This window comes from Pteronotus mesoamericanus, unplaced genomic scaffold, assembly GCF_021234165.1.
Source record: "Pteronotus mesoamericanus isolate MK-2021 breed Mesoamerican mustached bat unplaced genomic scaffold, CSHL_Meso_final scaffold_167, whole genome shotgun sequence".
In the NCBI taxonomy this organism is placed as follows: domain Eukaryota; kingdom Metazoa; phylum Chordata; class Mammalia; order Chiroptera; family Mormoopidae; genus Pteronotus; species Pteronotus mesoamericanus.
In genome coordinates, this window is record NW_026555308.1 from 12,761,226 (window position 1) to 12,782,010 (window position 20,785).

Sequence of the window (20,785 nt, forward strand, 5' to 3'; positions counted from 1 at the left end):
ACCACGCCACCTGGTGCATTAGCTGTGTATTTATGTGCTCATAAAAGCTGTGTATTTGTATGTGCACGTGTACATTCACTGTCTGTGATATGTAGTGTATACAGTAAATGTATGCCTATTTGACATTTTGAGCACTTTTTGTGCACCAAGCACATTGCTGGGTAGACCCTTACATTTGACAGTGCTATAATTATTGTTCTCATGGTACAGATGGGGAAACGGAGGTGCAGAGAGAGGTTAAGTGACTTGTGGGAGGTCCCACACCTGGTAGGCGGCAGAGACAATATTTGACAGTGTTGGCTCCAGTGCCTGTCACTTTAGCCCCGCCTTCTGGGTTTCTTCCTTGATTGAGGAGGCCAGGATAGAAGCCTCCCTATCTCTATGGAATCGCCTCTCTGCACAGAATGAGTCCCCTTCTGTGGGTTGTTTGGCAGGGCCACAAATGCCTCTTGAACTCTAGGTGGTGGCTTTGGAAAAATGCAGAAGAGCAGGAATGGATGTCCTTAAATTTCTCAGGCCCTGCAGTGCCCTCACAGGACAAAGGACTGTGGGCTCCAGATTATAATTGAGGGGAAGTGAGGCACAGAGAGGGTGTAATGTTTACCCGGACTCACACAGCAACAGTGTCTGTTCTAGATCTGTGCTGCCCTTTAATGGTAGTCGCAGGCCAGAGGTGGCTATTTGAATTTCTATTCATTTAAATTAAAAATTCAGTCCTGTTGCAGTAGCCACATTTCATGTGCTCAGCAGCCACATGTGGTTCATGGCTACTGCATTGGACAATGTGGACATAGAATGTGTCCATCCTCACAGAAAGTTCCATTGCACTGGGCTGGTCTAGAGTAGTAGGGCTACAGATTGAGAGCAGGAACCTGGAGCAGGCTGCCTGGATTAGAACCCCGTCTCTGCTTCTGATTGGCTGAGGATATTGAGGGCAGAGGAATTCACCTGAGCTTCAGTTCTATCGCCTGTGTAGTGATCTAATTTATACAGAGTCCTCATGAGGATTAGATACCTGTAAAACTCCAGTATAGTGCTTAGCATATAGTTAAGTGCTCAATAAATAATGACCAGTATTATTATTAATAAAAGCTGGAGGTCCAGCCCTGCTTTGTCCATATGGTCACGTGGTCACTCCTCCCAGCCCCAGCTTGGCCCCTCTTCCACTGCGGAGTTTAACACGAGCGTGTTTGTAGGTATCGCGGTGTTTGGCTACTCCATGGCGGTGTCCATCGGGGGCATCTTTGCCTCCCGCCGCCTGCACCTGGACCTGCTACACAATGTCCTGCGGTCACCTATGAGCTTCTTTGAGCGGACGCCCAGTGGGAATCTGGTGAACCGCTTCTCCAAGGAGATGGACACAGTGGACTCCATGATCCCACAGGTCATCAAGATGTTCATGGGCTCCATGTTCAATGTCATTGGCGCCTGCATCATCATCCTGCTGGCCACTCCCATCGCTGCTGTCATCATCCCGCCTCTGGGCCTCATCTACTTCTTTGTCCAGGTAAGAGGTGGCTCCTGGTGTCCAGAACAAGCCCTGCAATGTATTGTGCCCCCATGTGGGGACAGGGCTCACTTCATGGCACCATTTCCCTAGTGTGGAGCCACTGAGGGTTTGCTGGGGGAGCAGTGGATTTGTTGTCAGTTTTGAGTACTTTACATTGATTGTTTTTAGCTTACGACAACCAAATGGACTTTTTTTCGAACAGGTTTTATTTTTGTAGCTGTAACTTAGGAAAAAAGCTCTAGCTGTAAAGATACTTTTATTATTGAAATTTCCTTAAGAAATTTTCTAGTTCCTAAGCCCCCTGCAGATAATGAAGACCCAAATAAGAACCGCTTAAACAAGATAGGAATTTATTGTTCTCTCTTGTAATAGAAATATTGAGGTACATCATTCAGGGCCAGTATGGCAGTTCCATGAGTTTGTTACTACCCCCGAGTTCTTTACATCTAAATTTGAGAAAAGAAGACTGAGAAAGGGGAACAGGGCAAGGAGCGTCCGATAGCTGAGTCAGCATAACTTGTGGTTTTTTAGGCAGTTGCAGCAGAGATAGTGTTTCCAGTTGACAGATGAACATGTTGATGCCCTAATGGCAGAGCAGACAGTATAAGCTCACATCTCTCTGATTCCAAAGCTTGTGCGGATAACCACGGGGCTTCCTGTCCCTTCTTGGCCCTAAAGGGTTAGCTGCAGTACAGTTGCTGGTGGGGGATGGTGGTTTAGTTGGGACCACAATGACTGCATCACAGAATAAGGGTGAGAAATTATGAAGCGCTCTGTGTCTCGGACCGCACGCACTATGGCCTGCTCACGTAGGGTGCCCCGGGAGGCCTTGGTCCAGTCAGCCAGCCCCTGGGCCCCACCACACTGTGGCCCAGTGATTGATGAGCATGAACAGGGTGGAATCAGGGAGAACAGGTCCAGTTCCCCAACCCTCATTGTATTCTCTTCAACTTGGTGCCAACGTTGGAAAATCATCTGGCTGCATTTACCAAAAATGTCACCCATGGTCATATCTTGCCTGGAAATTTTCCTGAAAGACCCAACAAAAGAACAAAATAGACAAAATTTAGCATTTGAAGCAGCTCAAATATCTGCCAGTAGCAGGACCTTGAGCAAACCGTGGAATGATTCCATGACAGAATCATATGAACCTCAAATGGGGATAAGGAGGAAGGCGCTGTTGCAACACCACAAACTTTATTTCTAAACAACAAAAGAAATGAATTTAGCAGAGGATCATGTTGCATGCTCACTGTCATTTTAACTATGATGAAGTACATAATGTGCGTGGGCAGGACTGGAAGAGGAGGCAAAAAAGGAATATTACCTGAGGGTTGGGATTATGAGAGGTGGTGTTTTGGTTGTTTTAATGGCTTTTATCTAACTGTATACTGACTTCATAACTCAGCAGCCTCACTCCTTAATTTATATGCAGAAGAAATGAAAGAATGTATCCAGCCAAAAAACACTATGCTAGAATGTTCTTAGTGTCTTGACTCATAAAAAACTCCAAAACTAGAAACAACTTAAATGCCCATTACAAAAGAATGAGTAAGTACATTGTGGTCTAGTTATACAATAGATTCAATACAAAGATTCAGCAATAAAAAGAAAGGAAGTACTGACACACACAGCATGCATGGGTGAATCTCGCAGATACCGTATGGATGGAAAGAAGCCTGACTCGAGAGCACATACTGTGCAGTTTCAGAGACGTCAAAACACTGGCTCGAGGGGTATTGACTGGGAGAGGATTTCTGGGGGTGCTGGAGATGTTCTAGATCTTGGTCAGGGTGCCACTATGAGTAAATGATATTATACATCTCAATTAAAAAAATGGCCTTTAGATGTATGTACAAGGGGGCACCCCCCAAAAACCTGGAGTTGTAGAAAATTGAGTATCTAATATGTTTAAACTTCAGTCGCCTTCAGAGTGCTCTCCATTTGATGCAGTATTGAGACATTTTTCCACTGCTCAAAACAGTTTATGAATTAATCAGTTTTGGTGCCTTTTAGTGCTTCTGCCATTTTTTGTTTCACCTCCTTCACATCGGCAAAATGTTTCCCTTGGAGGGCTTTTTTCACCTGGGGAAACAAACAAAAAGCTGGGGTGAAAACAGGTAAATAGGGAGGGTGGGGCACAGGGGTGTTGCTGTTCTTGGTCAGGAACCGCTGAACACTCCGCGTGTGTGGTGTGGGCTGGTGGGCTCATAAATCACCCATCATGAAATGGGCAAAACATTTAGAGGGTCTTCAAAAAAAAATTCACTGAAGCCGAATGCAGACTCTCACAACAACGCCAGCTGGTACAACGATACAGATAGGTTCCTAGAACACTCACCTAACAGGGGAAGCCTGTACTACAAGGGGCCCGCCCTCCAGAAGATAATTCTGGGTTTTTTTGGGGGGGAGGGTTTTGGTTCGCCCCCTCATATGTATAGGGATGTACATATACATACACTTTTGGGAAAAGATCTAAAAGGCTATACACTGAAATTTGAATCATGCTTATTTGTCTCAGGCTATGTACTTAATATAATATGTATTTACTTTCCATATCTACATCTCCTACCCTCAACATTTTAAAAATGGATATACATTACTGTTACAATTTAAAAAGTCATTTTTATAAAACAGTAATGTGTGAGGTAAGGTGACGCGGAATTCTTTGGGGCTTCCATGTTGCTGGAGTGAGGCAGTTGTGCCTTATGGAACTGCCTGGCATTCATGGAAACCACTTGCCTGTATGTCTTAGCATCTTAGCCTTCAGCCCACTGCCTGGCGCAAGCAGGTCCTCATGGAGTGCTCATTTTAATTCATGGGCACCTGGCACTGTCTTGGTCTCTGAAGAGTAAGGCAAGTCCAGAGGGTGGATTGTATCTCTGGAATAGAGTTTCAAAAGGAAGCTATTAGGTTTTTGTGTGTGTGTGTGTGTGTGTGTGTGTTTTTAATCAGGTTAACAAAAATTTGTCTCAGGCCTGACCCATGTGGCTCAGTGAGTTGCATGTTGTCCTCCAAGGTGAAGGGTCACTGGTTTGATTCCCAGTCAGGGCACATGCTTGGGTTGTAGATTCAGTTCCTATCAGGGCACGTGTGGGAGGCACCCAATCGAGGTTTCTATGTCACATTGACATTCCTCTCCCTCTCTTTCTCTCTCTCTTCCCCACTCTCTAAAAATAAATACAATCTTGAAAAAAAAAATCTGTCTCAGGTTAGATTTTTATGTTGAATAAAATTCCGAAGACCTGACAAGTAGAATCAGTTGAGCAGGCAAAACACTTTAGAACAATAGAACAGTTTCCATCCAGGATATTTAGAAAGAAAGTGAGTGAGAGGAGGTGACCACAGTCCATAAGCGTCAGCTGTTATTATTGTCATCATTGCCATTGTCATTGGTTCTGTGCCTGCCGTTGACCAGGTGAGTGGAGACACCTGTTAAGGGCAGCCCAGCTCAGCATTTTGCCTCCTGGAATCATCGTTGTGTCCAGACTTCCTCCAGCCCTGTCCCGTGAGGCTCACATGAGGGCAGCTCCACTGACTCCCCTGTCCATTGTGTTTCCCCAGAGGTTCTACGTGGCCTCCTCCCGGCAGCTGAAGCGCCTGGAATCAGTCAGCCGCTCCCCAGTTTACTCCCACTTCAACGAGACCTTGCTGGGGGTCAGCGTCATCCGGGCCTTTGCGGAACAGGAACGCTTCATCCACCAGAGTGACCTGAAGGTGGACGAGAACCAGAAAGCCTATTACCCCAGCATCGTGGCCAACAGGTGGGTGCACTGAGAAGCCGCCTTAGTTCATGGAGGAGGGTGTGAAGCCAGACTCAGACCCTCTCAGAGAGAATGGTTTGACTTGGTAAGAACAGACTAACCATTAAAAGGGCACTGCGAGCATCTAGCACTCCAGGGGCATTGAAGTGCAGGGACAGAGAATTCTTCTGGAGCCAGAAAGTACTGTCCTTTAGCTGTCATCCTGGAAATACAAGGTCATCAGTGAAGGGCAGAGTCAGCTATTGAGTATTTTCCTACCATAGTTCCCAGCTGAAGGGTGATCACCCCTCAGCCTCACCCCCCTCCCAGTGTGTATCGTAAGCATATTAATATTAGGTTGAACGTAATATTGTGATTTTGCCATTTGGGGCATCAAGAATGATTGAATAGCATCAATGAAAAAAAAAAGGAAAAGAAGTTTGCTAATTATTGACTGAATTTAGAAAATGTGATTTATCCCTAAAATATTCTCCTCTTCTCCTCACTCCCTTGCATCTTGATATATTTTTTGAGATGCGGGACAGAAAATGCTGGGGAAAGGGTTGCCCATCGTACACATAAAATCCTATATTGTAAGACTGGGTGGGATACCATGAGTTACCGGAGGCCTTGCCTTCCTTGCAGAATTTTAGGGAGTTTGTCAAAACCTGGGTCTGTCTGTGCAAGTAGCTCGCCCCAGTCAAGATCAGTCATGGGGATCTTAAGGTCTGTAGTGGAAAAAGGTTAAACCATCTCCCTAGAATGCTTTACATTTTGAAACATTAAAATACTATTCCTAATGCTGTGTGATATCTTATAAAAGTTATCTTTAAACCATTAGAATGTCTGTTTATATTTTAAAAGATAAAATAGTACATTTTAATATTTCTGGGATGAGGATGATCTGGGTCTGGGAACACTTTTAACTACATTGAAGATAGCATTTTTTCCTCATTCCCACCCTTCCCTGTCAAGAGAAGTTACTTTAAGTTAGTGGTGCCTTTTACAGTTGACGACTTCCTAGTGTTTATCAATTGTTCAGGATATCTTTTTACAAAAATGTACACATGGCTGTATTTTAAAGGTTTCCATGAGAAAAAGTTGGTTCTTAAGAAAAGGAAGCTTCCGTTTTCTGGGATGATTGCTTGCAGAGAACTGCCTCCAGTCCCTGGGGCGGACAGATGAATGAGGAATTACTGAAATCACGTCCCTTCGGCCGTCCTTCCTCCTGTGTCCTAGGAGTGGGGCAGAGAAGGCCTCTCTTGGAACTGTCAGGGATTATTTCAGTTAGCGAGGTACCTGGCCCCTACCCTCATCCCCCAGAACTGAAAACCAAGTGTCTGAAAAGCTGACTCTGGGTGTGTCTGTCCATTTCTCTGCCTGTGTGTCTCATACAGGTGGCTGGCTGTGCGGCTGGAGTATGTGGGCAACTGCATTGTCCTGTTTGCGGCCCTGTTTGCAGTGATCTCCCGGAACAGCCTCAGCGCAGGCTTGGTGGGCCTCTCAGTGTCTTACTCATTGCAGGTAAGAGGGGACGCTCTTGCTGGATTTTCCATTTCTTTTCATGGGGAAGCCAGTTGTCCTTGGTTTGGGTCCCCTGTGGGAGTGTGGGAAAGGAAAGTAGCTGAGAGGAGTTTTAAGGAGCAGGTATTGATTCCAGTGACTGACTGGAGCAGGAGAGAAATTAGACACGTGGCCTGGATGCCTCCAACTACAAGTGAAATGCTCTTAATACTATACATTTCCCTCGAAGCAGTACTTTAGCTACATCTCCCAAATTTTTTAATACATTGTAATTTCCTGTTATTATCTAGTTCAAAATACTTTCTCATTTCCTTTCTGACTAGCAGTGTGGCCCATGGATCATTTTGAAATGTATGTGCTTAAGAGGTGCTGTACAGCAAGTCCGCGTGAAGGCTTTGTGTGCGATTGCTGTTTCCTATACCTGTCTTATCTGAAATATTTCACAAATCATAATTCATTAAGATAAAGCAACGGAAGCTCACTCTAGAACAGCGGTCCCCAGCCTTTTTGGCACCAGAGACTCGTTTTGTGGAAGACAATTTTTCCATGGATGGAGGGGCAGAAGGGATGGGTTGGGGATGATCCAAGTGCATTACATTTATTATACACTTTATTTCTGTTATTATTACATTGTAATATATAATGAAAGAATTACGCGACTCACCACATGCTAGAGTTCGCATGTGCACTTAACCAAAACTGTGACTGAGACAAGTACACAGTGCAGGAAAGGGGCACAGACAGAAGCGATAAATAAAATAATGGGCGGGCCACTCGTGGACTAAAATAAGCGTCAGATTCTGACTTAAGACCTGCCACCAGACGCAGCTGTACAATTGAATTACATCAACTCCCTTGCCACTGTAAAGCCTGACACCAAGTGCAGCTTAATCGTCACTTACCACTCACTGATAGGGTTTGATATGAGCCTGCAAGCAGTTGTTTATTATGGTCTCTGTGCAGTCACACCTCTCTGCTAACAATAATCTGTATTTGCAGCTGCTCCCCAGTGCTAGCATCACTGCCTCAGCTCCACCTCAGGCCATCAGGCATTAGATTCTCGTCAGGAGCATGCAACCTAGATCCCTCGCATGCACTGTTCCCAGTAGGGTTCACGCTCTTAGGAGATTCTAATGCCACCTTTGACCTGACAGGAGGCAGAGCTCAGGGGGTGATGCGAATGATGGGGAGCAGCTGTACATACAGATGAAGCTTCACTCACTCACCTGCTACGCACCTCCTGCTCTGTAGCCCAGCTCCTAACAGGCCATGGACGCTTACCAGTCTGTGGCCCCGGGGTTCGGGATCCATGCTTTAGAAGCTCCATGTGACTCTTCCACTCACAGGTCACCACCTATTTGAACTGGCTTGTTCGGATGTCATCGGAAATGGAGACCAACATTGTGGCTGTGGAGAGACTCAAGGAGTATTCAGAAATCGAAAAGGAGGTAGAGCAAGCCCCTGCCCTTACCTCTTGACCTTGATCTTCAGTGTGGCTTTACCCAAAAGAACTCTTCTGAGCCAAACCATGTGTGCCTGCAACAGGCAACCTCTCTCTGACGAATTTAATGTTATTTACTACATATTTTTTATGGGAGACTTTTGTTATGGGAAATGAGACTAGTTTCTTCTTTTAATAAGTTTTGAAGTTAAGGACAAATAAAGTGATTAAAAGGATTCAAAGTCAGTAACCAGAATCAGTACATGGATATTGTAAAAATCATGATACTGGTAAGGAATTGACCCAAGTTTGGGAAACCCTGCAGTTACTGTTTACAGAGAGAGAAAAGGTAGCTTAGGGAGACGATGGCTGATCCAAGGTTACATGTAGTCGGTAGGATCCAAGTCTCCAGACTTGAGTGCCATGTTGCCCCCATTATTAACTGCCTTTTTCTGTCTTTACACGACCACCAAGAGCAGTAGCATTACCACCAATAATAATAATAGGGACATATATTGTGCCCTAATGGAGGTGTCAGGCCCTGTTGTAAACATTTCATGTAGAGTAATTTATGTGTTCTTTATACAGCTGTATAACTCACATTCTATTATTATTCCCACTTTACAGGTGAGGAAACCGAGAGCCAGAGAGGTTTAGTTAATAATACTTGCCTAAGATCACATGGTGGGGGGTTGTAAATGGCAGACCCAGGATTTGGGTCTCTGCCCCAGTTAAACTCTATCTTAAAGGATTTGCAAAGGTGACCCGCGGCCCCAGTCCTTTAGTGCTCTGCAATGGGGAACCAGGTCCCATTTCATCAGAGAGCATCAGCCAGAATGGTGTGAGCGACCCCTATGGAAATGAGAATGCATTACACCAAAAAGTTTCCCACCCTACATTGAATTTATTTTTTAATAACAGCTTTAAGATGTAATTCACATGCCAAGCAGTTCTTCCATTTAAACTGTGAAATTCAATTGATTTTACAAGAGTATTTTACTTCTTTGATATGTTTTTACCTTTTTAGAATAAGTAGGTGTGAAAAATATAAGAGGAAGTAAAGATCATCCAGTCCTACCACTATTAAGATATATATTATTTGTTCATATATATTATGTATAATAGATATTTATAGTTAGCAAATCCCATCTATTTCTCTCCAATTCCTCCTGTGTTTTTCCAGCATGTCCCTTTCATTTATATACATAAATTATAAAAGGGAAATAAATATACTTGTTAAAAAAAATCAACATGAGACTGTCCCAGGGGAGCAAGGATGAGGCTCTCCTTTGTTCTCCCTGTGCCTCCCTTTGCCCTGAGAGCCCCGAGGCTCGCCTGGAGCGCATCCACTTGTGAATCGCAGGAAATGCTGAACTGGTCGAAGAAACTTTTCAGAAATAGGGACTGTGTGACCCTGGGGCCAATTATTACCCTCTCTGTGTCTCAATTTCCTCATGTATAAACGGGGATAATGGAAGGGCCCCACTTACGGGGCTCCAGTGAGGATTAAATGAGGTAATATGATAGAGTGATGTTTAAATACTAGCTGCTGCTGTTATTGTTGCTCTCCAAACTTAGAAGGCAGTCAGTCAACCTCATGTCTGTTCAGAGAAGACCACTTTGATTCAGTCCATAAATACATATTGATCACCTACTATATGCTCTGGGCCCTGGGATATAACAATGACCAAACAATAAAAGAACCTGTCCTCCTAGAGTAGATATTCCAGTGGTCGTGGGTGACAGAGTAAACAAACACATGCTTAAAATGGTAAGTGCCTGTAAAAAGAAGGAAGCAGGGGAGAGGAGAGATGGGTGGTCTGGAGAGTGGAGCAGGGGAGAAGAAGGATGGATGCAGGGCTAGGAGGGTGGTCTGAGTTGACCTGAAATCTGCAGGATGTGGAGGAGCAGGCTGAGTAGGGGGCTTGGAGCAGAGCATTCCAGGCAGGGGAAGCTGCAAGTGCAAAGGCCTAGAGGAATCACCCTGAAGTCACTGTGAGGAGCAGAGTGAACAGGAGCGAGGCAAGGTCAGAGGGGTCATGGGGTCCAGCTCATGTAGCGCGTAGGGGCCTCTGAGATGGGCCTCAGATTCCTTATGTGGCCCCCCTCCTTCCCTCCGTCCACCTGCTGCAGGCTCCCTGGCGGATCGAGGCGATGGCTCCATCCAGCACCTGGCCCGAGGCGGGCCGAGTGGAATTCCGGGACTACAGCCTGCGTTACCGAGAAGACCTGGACATGGTTCTCAAGCACATCAACATCACCATCGATGGAGGGGAAAAGGTGAGTGCACATTGTTGTCCCACCCGTTCACAACTGGGCACAGGTTATGAGCAGGCAGCTGAAGCCAGCTGTCATTTCCCTAGTCTGTCGCCACCCCAAACCGTGGGGTGGAGTGGCCTTCTTTTGGAAGGGCTTGTGGAAGTAAAAGCCACTCAGACAGTGTCTGACACGGTTGTATACTCATAGCCTGAGAGCCAAATATGGCCCACAGATAGGTTTTGGAAAAAAATCTGAATACATTACAAATACTGAAAAATATGGAACTTTTTTCAATAAAGAGTCCATTTTCTGCTTTTTTTAAAAAAGGTCACACCTAGCAACACTGGGCTCATACTCACCATCTGGCTTTTTAATTTTTTAATTGATTATACTATTACAGCTGTCCCTATTTTTCCCCCTTTACCCCCTCTACCCAGCGCCCTCTCCCTCAGGCAACCCCCACACCGTTGTTCATGTCCATGTGTCAAGCATGTAAGTTCTTTGGCTGCTCCATTTCCTAAATTGTACTTTACATTCCCATGGCTATTCCATAGCTACCTATTTGAACTTAATCCCCTCACCTCTTCACCCATTCCCCCATACCCATCTCCCTCTGGTAGACATCAAAATGCTCCACATCCATGATTCGATCTCTGTTCTTGTTTGCATAGTGTGTTTTTCAGATTCAGTTGTTGACAGGTGTGTGTGTATTGCCATTGTATTGTTCATAGTTTTGATCTTCTTTTTCTTAAATAAGTCCCTTTAACATTTCATGTAGTAATAGTTTGGTGATGATGAACTCCTTCAGTTTTTTCTTGTTTAGGAAGCTCTTTATATTTCTTTCAGTTCTAAATGATATCTTTGCTGGGTTGAACAATCTTAGCTGTCGGTCCCTGCTTTTTATGACTTTGAATATTTCTTGCCAATCAATCCCTTCTGTCCTGCAAAGTTTCTTTTGATAAATCATCTGACAGTCTTATGGAAATTCCCATCAGTAACTATGGAAATTTCCCTGTAGGTAACTAACTGCTTTTCTCCTGCCTCTTTTAAGATTCTCTCTTTATCTTTGACCTTTGGCACTTTAATTACAACATATCGTGGAGTGGGCCTCTCTACATCCATCTTGTTTGGGACTCTCTGTGCTTCCTGGAGTTGCATGTCTGTTTCCTTCACCAAATTAGGGGAGTTCTCTTTTATTATTTTTCCAAAGAGATTTCCAATTTCTTTCTCTTCTCCTTCTGGCGCCTCTATGATATGAATGTTGGACCTGTTGAAGTTGTCCCAGAAGGTTGCTTATACTATCCTTATTTTTTTGGATCTTTTTTCTTCTTGTTGTTTTGATTAGTTATTTTTTGCTTGCTTATGTTCCAAATCATTGATGTGATTCTGGGCTTCATTCACTGTACGGTTGTTTCCCTGTAAATTGTTCTTTATTTCAATTAGTGTAACCTTTGTTTCTGACTGGATCTTTTTTATGCTGTTGAGGTCCTCGCTGAGTTCATTGAGCATCCTTATAACCAGTGTTTTGAACTTTGCATCTGATAGATTGCAAAGCTCCCTTTTGTTTAGTTCTTTTTTTGGAGTTTTGATCTGTTCTTTCATTTGGGTCATGTTTGTTTGTCTCCTCATTTTGGCAAGCACCCTGTGTTTGTTTCTATGTACTAGGTAGAGCTGCTATGACTCCCTGTCTTGTAGTGTGGCCTACAGGACATCTTCACGTAGGGTCCAGTGGCACAGCCTCCCCTATCACCCAGGCTGCATACTCGAGGTGCACCCTCTGTGTGGGTTGAGTACAGCCTCCTCTTGTAGTTGACCCTTGGTTGCTGTTGACGGGTCAATGGGAGGAATTTACCCAGGCCAGTCAGCTGCAAGGACTTGCAGTGACCACTGACCACCAACCTCTGCCCTCTGTGGAGGATCAGCTGTGCAGGGGCAGGGTGGTGATGCTCCGATGTGGTCTGTGGTTGTCCCCTGGGTGCGCAGGTCCTGGGGTTTCCCAGGTGGTGCCGGCCATTGTCAGCCCCCACCTGTGTTTTGTCCAGAGCCACCCTGCCTGAGCTATAGAGCAATCTGAGGTGGCTGCTACTTGTGCTGGGCTTGGAGATTCCCAGGCAAAGTCAAGCTGTGACTCTAGCCTGGCTGCTGCTAGTGCCCAGCCTGGGGCCACTTAGCAAGAGGTACAGGGGCTGGGGGCTCCCTGGGGCCAGTTGTTGCTTGTTTGAAAGGAATTAGGAAGTTGTGAAGCTTGAGCCAAGACCAGCCTTTCATATGGAAAAGCTACTGTTAACAGCTGTAAATTGGTTGAGATGGAGCCTCAGGGGATCTCCAGGGTGGGGCAAACTGTGTCAGCCAGGTTGATGGAGTCTCAGATATGGCACCCACCTGCTGGCTCTGTGACTCTCCCCACCTTTCTGTCTGGGAGAGAGCAGTCCCCCAGCTCTCGCTTTGATGCCAGACACTCGCATTCCTCCCTATGTGCTACTGGTGCCTTTCAAGCTGCTACTCTGGTAATGCTGGAGCTCAGAGGGAGTGAGTCCAAATAAGTTTTTATGTGTATGCTTGAAGAGGAACTGATTAGGATTCCAGGAGTTGCTTCCACTGACACAATCCTTGCTGGTTATTGCAGCCAGGAGTTGTGGGGACTTACTTTCCTGGGACTGGAACCCTGGGCCGATGTGCCTGGTGTAGGGCTGGGGCTCTTCGCTCCCGAGACATCTGTTCCAAATGTTTATCCACCACATAGGTATGTGGGACCAGCCCACCCTGTGTCTCCGCCCCTCCCACCAGTCCGGATGGATGTGGTTTCTTTAATTCCTTAGTTGTCAGACTTCCATTCAACTTGATTTGTGGTGGTTCTAAGTGATGGTTGTTCTGTAATTTAGTTGTACTCTTGATGTTGTGCAAGGAGGTGAGCCATGTTCACCTATGTCGCCATCCTGACCGGAAGTCTCCCCACCTGACTTGCTAGACAAGATAGGAGTCTCTCTGTTCACTTTGTCCCCACCCTCCGCTCCACTCAGGTTCCTAACTGGACCCTGTGGGCTCTGAGTTCGGGATCTCTAGGAGAGAAAGCTGTCACCATCACTGCTAGGGATGGCTCAAGGGACATGTGAGATTGCCAAAATTTGGAACATAGCCTTGCTTTCAAGCTGTCCCTGGAAGATGTCCTTCCCCTGATACCTCAGATTCTCCTCAGGAATTATTAGACCACAGTTCTTCCTGGCCATTGTCCAGGGGACAGTGCTGCTTTCATCTTCAAACATATGGACTTGTTAAATCATGCCCTCCACCACGCTCAGAATGTTCTGATCCCATGAGATAATTCTCTAACTTTATAACAAGGGGAAGAACAGGTGGGTGGTGTTCTCACTGAGGCTTATGGCTTCTGTTGTACCATGAAACTCTGCTCTGTGACATTGCTGTTAGAGGGGAGAAGAAGCCCACCTCTCAGAGCCCAGATGGAAACAGAATTGTATTTGAACATCAGGAACATTAATCATTGACCATTACGTGGGAGCCCAGTTCCCTCCAGGGAGCATCAGTGGAGATTAGATCACATCCATAACCTGTTTGCTCACGCAGCTAGGATGGTGAGGAGGGGGTGTGCAGGGGGATCTCCTTGAATCTTTGAGCTATTTCAACTGCTTAGGATGGGAAACTCACCATCAAAGAACTGAAAAAAACCATGTGAGGGTAATACTTGATTATTACTTAATATTATCTTGAGTTGAAAGTAAGAGGACCTTATTTAAAATTCCTCCTGCTTGATGCCTAGGTCTTTGGAGGTCTCTAGCTGCTTACAAAAAGAGCTAATTAAAATTTTAAATGATATGAGACTGCTTCTTGACCTTTGGCCAAACAGCCCTTAAAGGAGTGTCTCTAGGAAGCTGGTGAGAGAAGGGTATGGCTGGAGTTGGGTTGACCAGATGACTGAACTGCTTTGGGGCAGAACCTGAAGTGAAGGCACCCTGGGGCAGGGAGGTATCCCCCCGATAGTTGCATTCCCACCTCACGCTGGGCCCTTCCTGTCCCACAGGTTGGCATCGTGGGGCGGACAGGAGCTGGGAAGTCATCCCTGACCCTAGGCTTATTTCGGATCAACGAGTCTGCTGAGGGAGAGATTATTATTGACAACGTCAACATTGCCAAGATTGGCCTGCACGATCTCCGCTTCAAGATCACCATCATCCCCCAGGTGGGGTTTGAGGCCACAGGGGTGTGCCGGGTCCCACTAAAGGCAGTGATGTATATTTTCAGTGTACCAATATAAATGTGTTCCTCCTTCATTACTTTTATTAAAATTATGCTATGTTTCTTTTCTACTAAATCTCCTCTTAGCATATAAACAACAATGGGAATTAACCAGGTATCATTCTTTCACTTTTGCCAACCAGTGGGCAGTTTCCTGAGCATCTAACAGGATCCAGTAAGACACTGGCTTCTCTGCCAGCTCTCAGTCAGGACAAGAATCTCTAACCCTTCCAAGAGCTAAATGAGAAACGAGAATTTTCTAGACTGATTCTTGAAGGTGGTGATTCCCTAATATGTTGCCTTTTAGTGTTATTTTCCCTAAAATGTCTTCTAAGGTTCTTTTTTGGACAGGAGATGGGGAGGAGTCTCAGTACTTTACGATTAAGAGTTACCCATTTTGCACCTTCTTTCTGGAAGGTTACTGACACATTTGCATATTGAAGGCTCCAGGAAGTCTTGCAAGAAAAAAAAAAGTAATCTATTTTATTTCACTTAACCCAGAGTTTTCCAGAATTTTTTTCCCTATTATTTAATATCCCCAGAAATAGTGATTTTGAGGAACTCGGGAGCCCCATCTTGAACCATTCTGGCGAGAACTTTCTGCGTCCCTCCTCTCTGCCCCATCCATGTCCAGCTTGATGTGAGTCTCACATGCCATCTGCTCTCTTCTCTCTGAACAGGACCCCGTTTTGTTTTCGGGTTCTCTGCGCATGAACCTGGACCCATTCAGCCAGTATTCGGATGAAGAAGTCTGGATGTCGCTGGAGCTGGCTCACCTGAAGAACTTTGTATCAGCTCTTCCTGATAAGCTGAACCACGAGTGCGCAGAAGGCGGGGAGAACCTGAGGTAGGTGGCAGGGATAGGACGGGGTCTCCTCCACTTCACCTCAGCCAGGTTGTTTGAAGAGTCTGTCCTTTTGCATCTGTGTCAGATCTAGGTTTGAGTCCTAGCTCAGCCACAGGCAAGCCTTTTGTTTCTCGGAGCCTCGGTTTTTGTCTGTGCGATGGGTTTCAGTCAGCTTTCATGGCTGGGCTCATGTGACTGGGGGTCTGCTGCTGCTGGCTGATCTCGTCGTCCTCCAGTGGAGCAGTTATGGTCCGCTCCACGTGTCCCTCATTCTCCAGCAGACCAGCCCAGGCATGTTGTCATGGTGATGGCCGAGGTGCCCTGGCATGCATTCCTGGTCAACCTTCTGCCGGCCTTATGCTTGCCGGCACCCCATTGGCCAAAGCTAGACACATGGTTGAGTCTAGACTCAGTTGTGAGGGCCTGGATATGGGGCCCCTTTTGCTATCTGTCACTCTACCTAAGCTTAACTGCTCAAGTATTTTGGGTATTACCCCTGAGCCCTGTGTTGAGAATGATTCTGAGCTCATTTCTAGCTTAACAGGCAGAACATTCTAATCGATTAATCGTGTCTGCCATAGGCACAGGTGTGGAGGTGGACATACGAGAGGGGGACCAGAAAACCCCTGGAATCTATTTAAAAACTGTATTTTTTCTTACGTATTTTAACTTCAGTCACCTGCGAAGTGCTCTCCATTTGATGTAATACACCTATCGAGACATTTTTTCCACTGCTCAAAACAGTTTTTGAACGCAACAATTCTGATGCCTTTTAGTAGTTCTGCCATTTTTTGTTTCACCTCTTCCACATCAGCAAAATGTTTCCCTTTGAGGATTTTTTTCATCTGAGGAAACAAAAAATGTGCTCAGTTGAGACCTGGTGAATAGGGAGGGTGGGGCATAGGCTCATGCCATTTTTGGTCAAAAACTGCTGAGCGCTCAGCATAGTGTGGGCAGGTGCACACATAAATTACCCATCATGAAATGGGCAAGTGTGTTGAAAGAGTCCTCAAAAAAAAAAAAATCGCTGAAGCCAAACGCAGCCTCTCACAACAATGCCAGCTGGTACACTGATACAGATGGGTTCTTAGAACACTCATGTGGCAGAGCAAACCTGTACTACATAGGGGCCTGCCCTCCAGAAAATAATTCCAGGTTTTTTGGGTCCCCCTTCGCACCCTCATGGTCTAAGCAACACCAAGTATCTCTTCTCTCTTCTCCCAGCTTAGTCCAGGGCTCAGGGTCAGGGGTGGTTTTGACACTGTTTCCTGGTCTTTTTCTCCTGGCCAAGTGTTGGGCAGCGCCAGCTTGTTTGCTTGGCCCGGGCCCTGCTGAGGAAGACAAAGATCCTTGTGTTGGATGAAGCTACAGCGGCCGTGGACCTAGAAACAGATGACCTCATTCAGTCTACCATCCGGACACAGTTCGACAATTGTACTGTTCTCACCATTGCTCACCGTCTCAATACCATCATGGACTACGCAAGGTGAAGCCCCTGGTACAGAAGGCTTCCAGGCCTTGGTGTTCACCTCATTCATTCATCTGGCACTATCCTAATGCCTAGTGACAGCCTTAGGAAACCTCTCTTTATCCCTGGTAGTAACAGGTATTTTTGATACCATTCAGTTACTTATTCACTCTACACACATGGAAGGGCCTGCCGCAAAGCTGGCCCTCTTCCAATACTGGGGACTCAGTAGGAGGTTGTGAGCAGGAAGCTGCCTAAGGGAACTTAGAGATTAGTAGGGAGCTGGGTGCAGAGTCAAACAATAAACACAACAACAAATAAAAGGAAATTGTGCAGAGAAGGAAATAGAGAAGGTGATAGAGAATGCCGTGTGTAGCATTACAGGACTTTGACATTGACTAGAAGTAGGGATTGAGAATGGACAACTAGTTGAAGAGCTACTGCAACAGTCCTAACAGAAGGTGTTAGGGGACTGATCCAAAGCAGGGACTCGCCTCTGTGGGTTCTTGGGGACATGTGATGCCAACCCTTGCCTACCATTCATGTCTGTGTCTCCTCCCCTTGCAGGGTGATCGTCCTAGACAAAGGAGAAATCCGGGAGTGTGGCGCCCCCTCCGACCTCCTGCAGCAGAGAGGGTTATTTTACAGCATGGCCAAAGATGCTGGTCTGGTGTGAGCCCTGGAGCTGGTGCATCTGGTTTGACCTGCAGGGCCCACATGCCAGTGTCCCAGGACGAGTCAGCCTCCTTGGGAACTCAAGCCTCCCATATACTGAAACCAAAAAGCAAAAAACCAAACCCCTAAATCAAAATAAACACAGTCACAAAGCAGCCACCATCTGGTCCACTGCCTGGAATTGGCTGTGAAGAAACAGGAGAGACAGAGATGCAGCCCACCAAAAACACGTACACCCTTGCCTCTGTTACCCCTGAGATGCACACGCATTCTCGCCCCTCTGGGAATGCTTGTCCTTTCTCTTGGTGCTCTGCGGGGAAGCTCTGGCAGCCAGACCTCTGGAGAAATTGGTTGCGTGAAATATGCTAGTGACCAAATCCAGCCAACTGCCTCAAATCTCTACAGCCAAAGTCTGGAATTCTAAGTACTCGGCCTCTGGCTGCTGTCCCGCCACCTCCCATCCTTGTCTGGTCTACCCAGAATGCTTTGTTTCCTTGGGGTTGCAGCTTGGAGGTGAGGGGCCTGGTGAGGATCATCTTTACCCTCAGGCAGTGTCCCGAGGGCCGAGGACACCCTCCTGACCAACCATGTGGTCTTCTGGGCACTCAGACATTGGGAACCAACGTCCCAGCACTGCTTGTACGGAGACTTGCTTCAAAGACCAGGGACAGCCTCGTCACCTGCACACTTCTCACTGACAGGACTCGGCTGGACTTAGAGGTGGCCTGGACCTGAAACTCCAGGGCTGGGGGACCCTCTCTCAGTGGTGACTTCCCAGATTGGTTGCTCACCTCCTTACGCACTTCAATCTTGTTTTTGCTTTTCCTCCTCCCTCTTTCTACCCATCGCTGAGATGGGCTTACCTCCAGGCACCTGAAAGGTCTGCTCATGGTTATGAAGCATTCAAAGTCAAGAGCACCGGGCAGTGCCAAACATGATGAGTTGGTACCAGAAAGAGCTCTGCTGAGTCTTTTCTTTGTTTATAGAGTTCAGTTTCTCACCCTTGGCCTCTGGTTCGCTGTCAAAAGTGACAGAGTGGAGAACCTGACATTTAGTTATTGAGTGTCTTCCAGGACAAGAAAAGAACTCATTCACGAATGTCAGTGATTTCTTTTTCTTTTTTTCTTTTTTTCTTTTTTTCTTTTTTTTTTAATTGCTCCTGGGAGAAAAACTTTCTCAACTTTAATTTCTTGGGAGGAAGTAATGGGCCAGGGGACAGCGTTCCCAGGGAATAGCCACGTTGGTGTGGCCTCTGACGGTTGGTCTGCGTGTTCCTGGAAGCAAAGAGAGGAGTGAAGACCTTCAAGACCTGTCCTCTAGGTCTCACAACTGGATACCAAAGGAAGACCCAAAGAGCAGAGAGAAGTCGCTGCTGCCCCAAGAATCCTACTTGCTATGAATGATGTTGCTGACTTCAAACCCAGAGAAGCATCTTTCTTCCTTTAGGTGGAAATATATATTTATTTTTTGTAAGTTATACCATTCTTTCACACTAGAGAAACCAAGTTTTTCTTGGGGATCTTTTTGTAATGACTTACACTGGAAACAAGAACATTTACAAGCAATTTGCAGTAAAAAAAAAAAAAAAATTATTTCTTTCTAAATGATGATTCCATTTTGTTTGGGGCATTAGCACGGGCTTCAGCCACCTCTCCGGGAGGCAGCACAGGGCACCCCCCTTGTCTGCCTCCGTTCTTTCCTTTGGCCAAATGTGTCATCTCTAGTAGGAGCTCTTGTCAGGAAGGGGAACCTGGAGGTAAGACCTGGGTGGGGTTTAGTGGGGAGTCAGCATGGCCTGGTGGGGAGAGCCTGGGTCCCGCGGTCAGACAGGCTTGGCTTGAGCCCTGCCTTCATCATTTGCTGGCTGTGTGACCCTGGGCAAGACACTTAGTCTCTGTGCCTCTGTTGCCTCGTCTGTAAAATGGAGCCAGTGGTACCTGCAGGATGAGGCTGCTGTGCAGATGAGCATGACTGTGTGATACCTGTGGCCGAGGTCAGGTTCTGAGACTCTGTCTGGCAAGGCAGAAGGCATGTGGCCAAAATCACCCTGGAAAACCCCTTTGTGTTAGGTTAGGCTGTGGGCAGTGCTGTAGCCGTGAACTCTTGGGAAATGTAGGCAAGGGTTTTATTTCTAGCTCATGCATTTCTTGATGAGGGTCAGGGCAAGTGCCTCTGCAGCGTCCCTGCCTTCCATGCAGTGACTGAGAGATGCAGACTCTTCTGGACTTAGGACATGGCCCCTCAAGAGCTGGCTCCCAGGGCACCACAGCAGAAGGGAGCATGCGGTTGACTCATACCCACTTTTTTAAGTGTTTCACACCTGAAGTGAAGTCAATTCTACTAACAGCCTATTGGCCATAGCAAACCACAGAGGAAGCTGAGAAATGTAGGGGTGCATAAACAAGAGAAGTTCGTGTGGTTTTTGAATTTTGGATAGTAAGGTAGTGAGAATGGGGTGCTGGTTTCTCAGTTTGAATTGGGTGAGTCTGGCTAGTGAGACGTGCCTGTACTGGGGAGCATGCCATGTCTGCTCAACCCCAAAACCATGCACCAAGTTCATGTGCAGATGGAGCACCCAACTGCCATATTCCCTCCAGCACGGCTATCCCACATTGAGGTTGTTGCCTTTCATTAACAACAGGAGTGTGAAGGTGCTGGGATGGAAGAAGGGGAAGAAACTGGTGAGTTTATCGCCATTAGAATGAGTGGTATTTGGATGGCCATGTGGAGTCAGTTTTGAATGTGAGGTGTATTTCTGCCTCAGAGGCTGACCCTGAGAATTAATATCCCAGATCTTTAACAGTAAGTGACCTGGTGTGCGCCTGAGGGGGTGTATGGTGGGTCAGCTGAGTACTCGAGGAAAGTCCTGGGACTGGGTTCAAGTTCAGTCCACTTTGTGAAAGGAGGCAGGGTGCATCATTGACCCTGAAGAGCGGGGAGCCAGAGACACTGAGGTTGGGTTGGGTGGGAACCCTCACACCTGCTCCTCCTGGTAAGTGCTTTAGTTGGATGGACAGAGAAAAGGCGGGCGGTGAGCTCTTAGCACAGCTTTCTCATGGGAAGGGAT

General features: G+C 46.4%; 1 protein-coding gene across 1 annotated transcript in view; it reads left to right on the plus strand.

The window, feature by feature from the left end:
- Nucleotides 1-19,281, plus strand: part of ABCC1 (ATP binding cassette subfamily C member 1 (ABCC1 blood group)) — a 133,929-nt gene extending 114,648 nt beyond the window's left edge. The window contains exons 24-32 of the mRNA XM_054589627.1: nt 1,197-1,507; nt 5,075-5,274; nt 6,651-6,777; nt 8,124-8,225; nt 10,352-10,498; nt 14,514-14,672; nt 15,409-15,575; nt 16,867-17,061; nt 17,611-19,281. Coding sequence (XP_054445602.1) covers nt 1,197-1,507; nt 5,075-5,274; nt 6,651-6,777; nt 8,124-8,225; nt 10,352-10,498; nt 14,514-14,672; nt 15,409-15,575; nt 16,867-17,061; nt 17,611-17,719 — 1,517 coding nt within the window. The 3' untranslated portion in view covers nt 17,720-19,281. The remainder of the gene's footprint in view (nt 1-1,196; nt 1,508-5,074; nt 5,275-6,650; nt 6,778-8,123; nt 8,226-10,351; nt 10,499-14,513; nt 14,673-15,408; nt 15,576-16,866; nt 17,062-17,610) is intronic.
- The last annotated feature ends 1,504 nt before the right edge of the window (nt 19,282-20,785 follow it).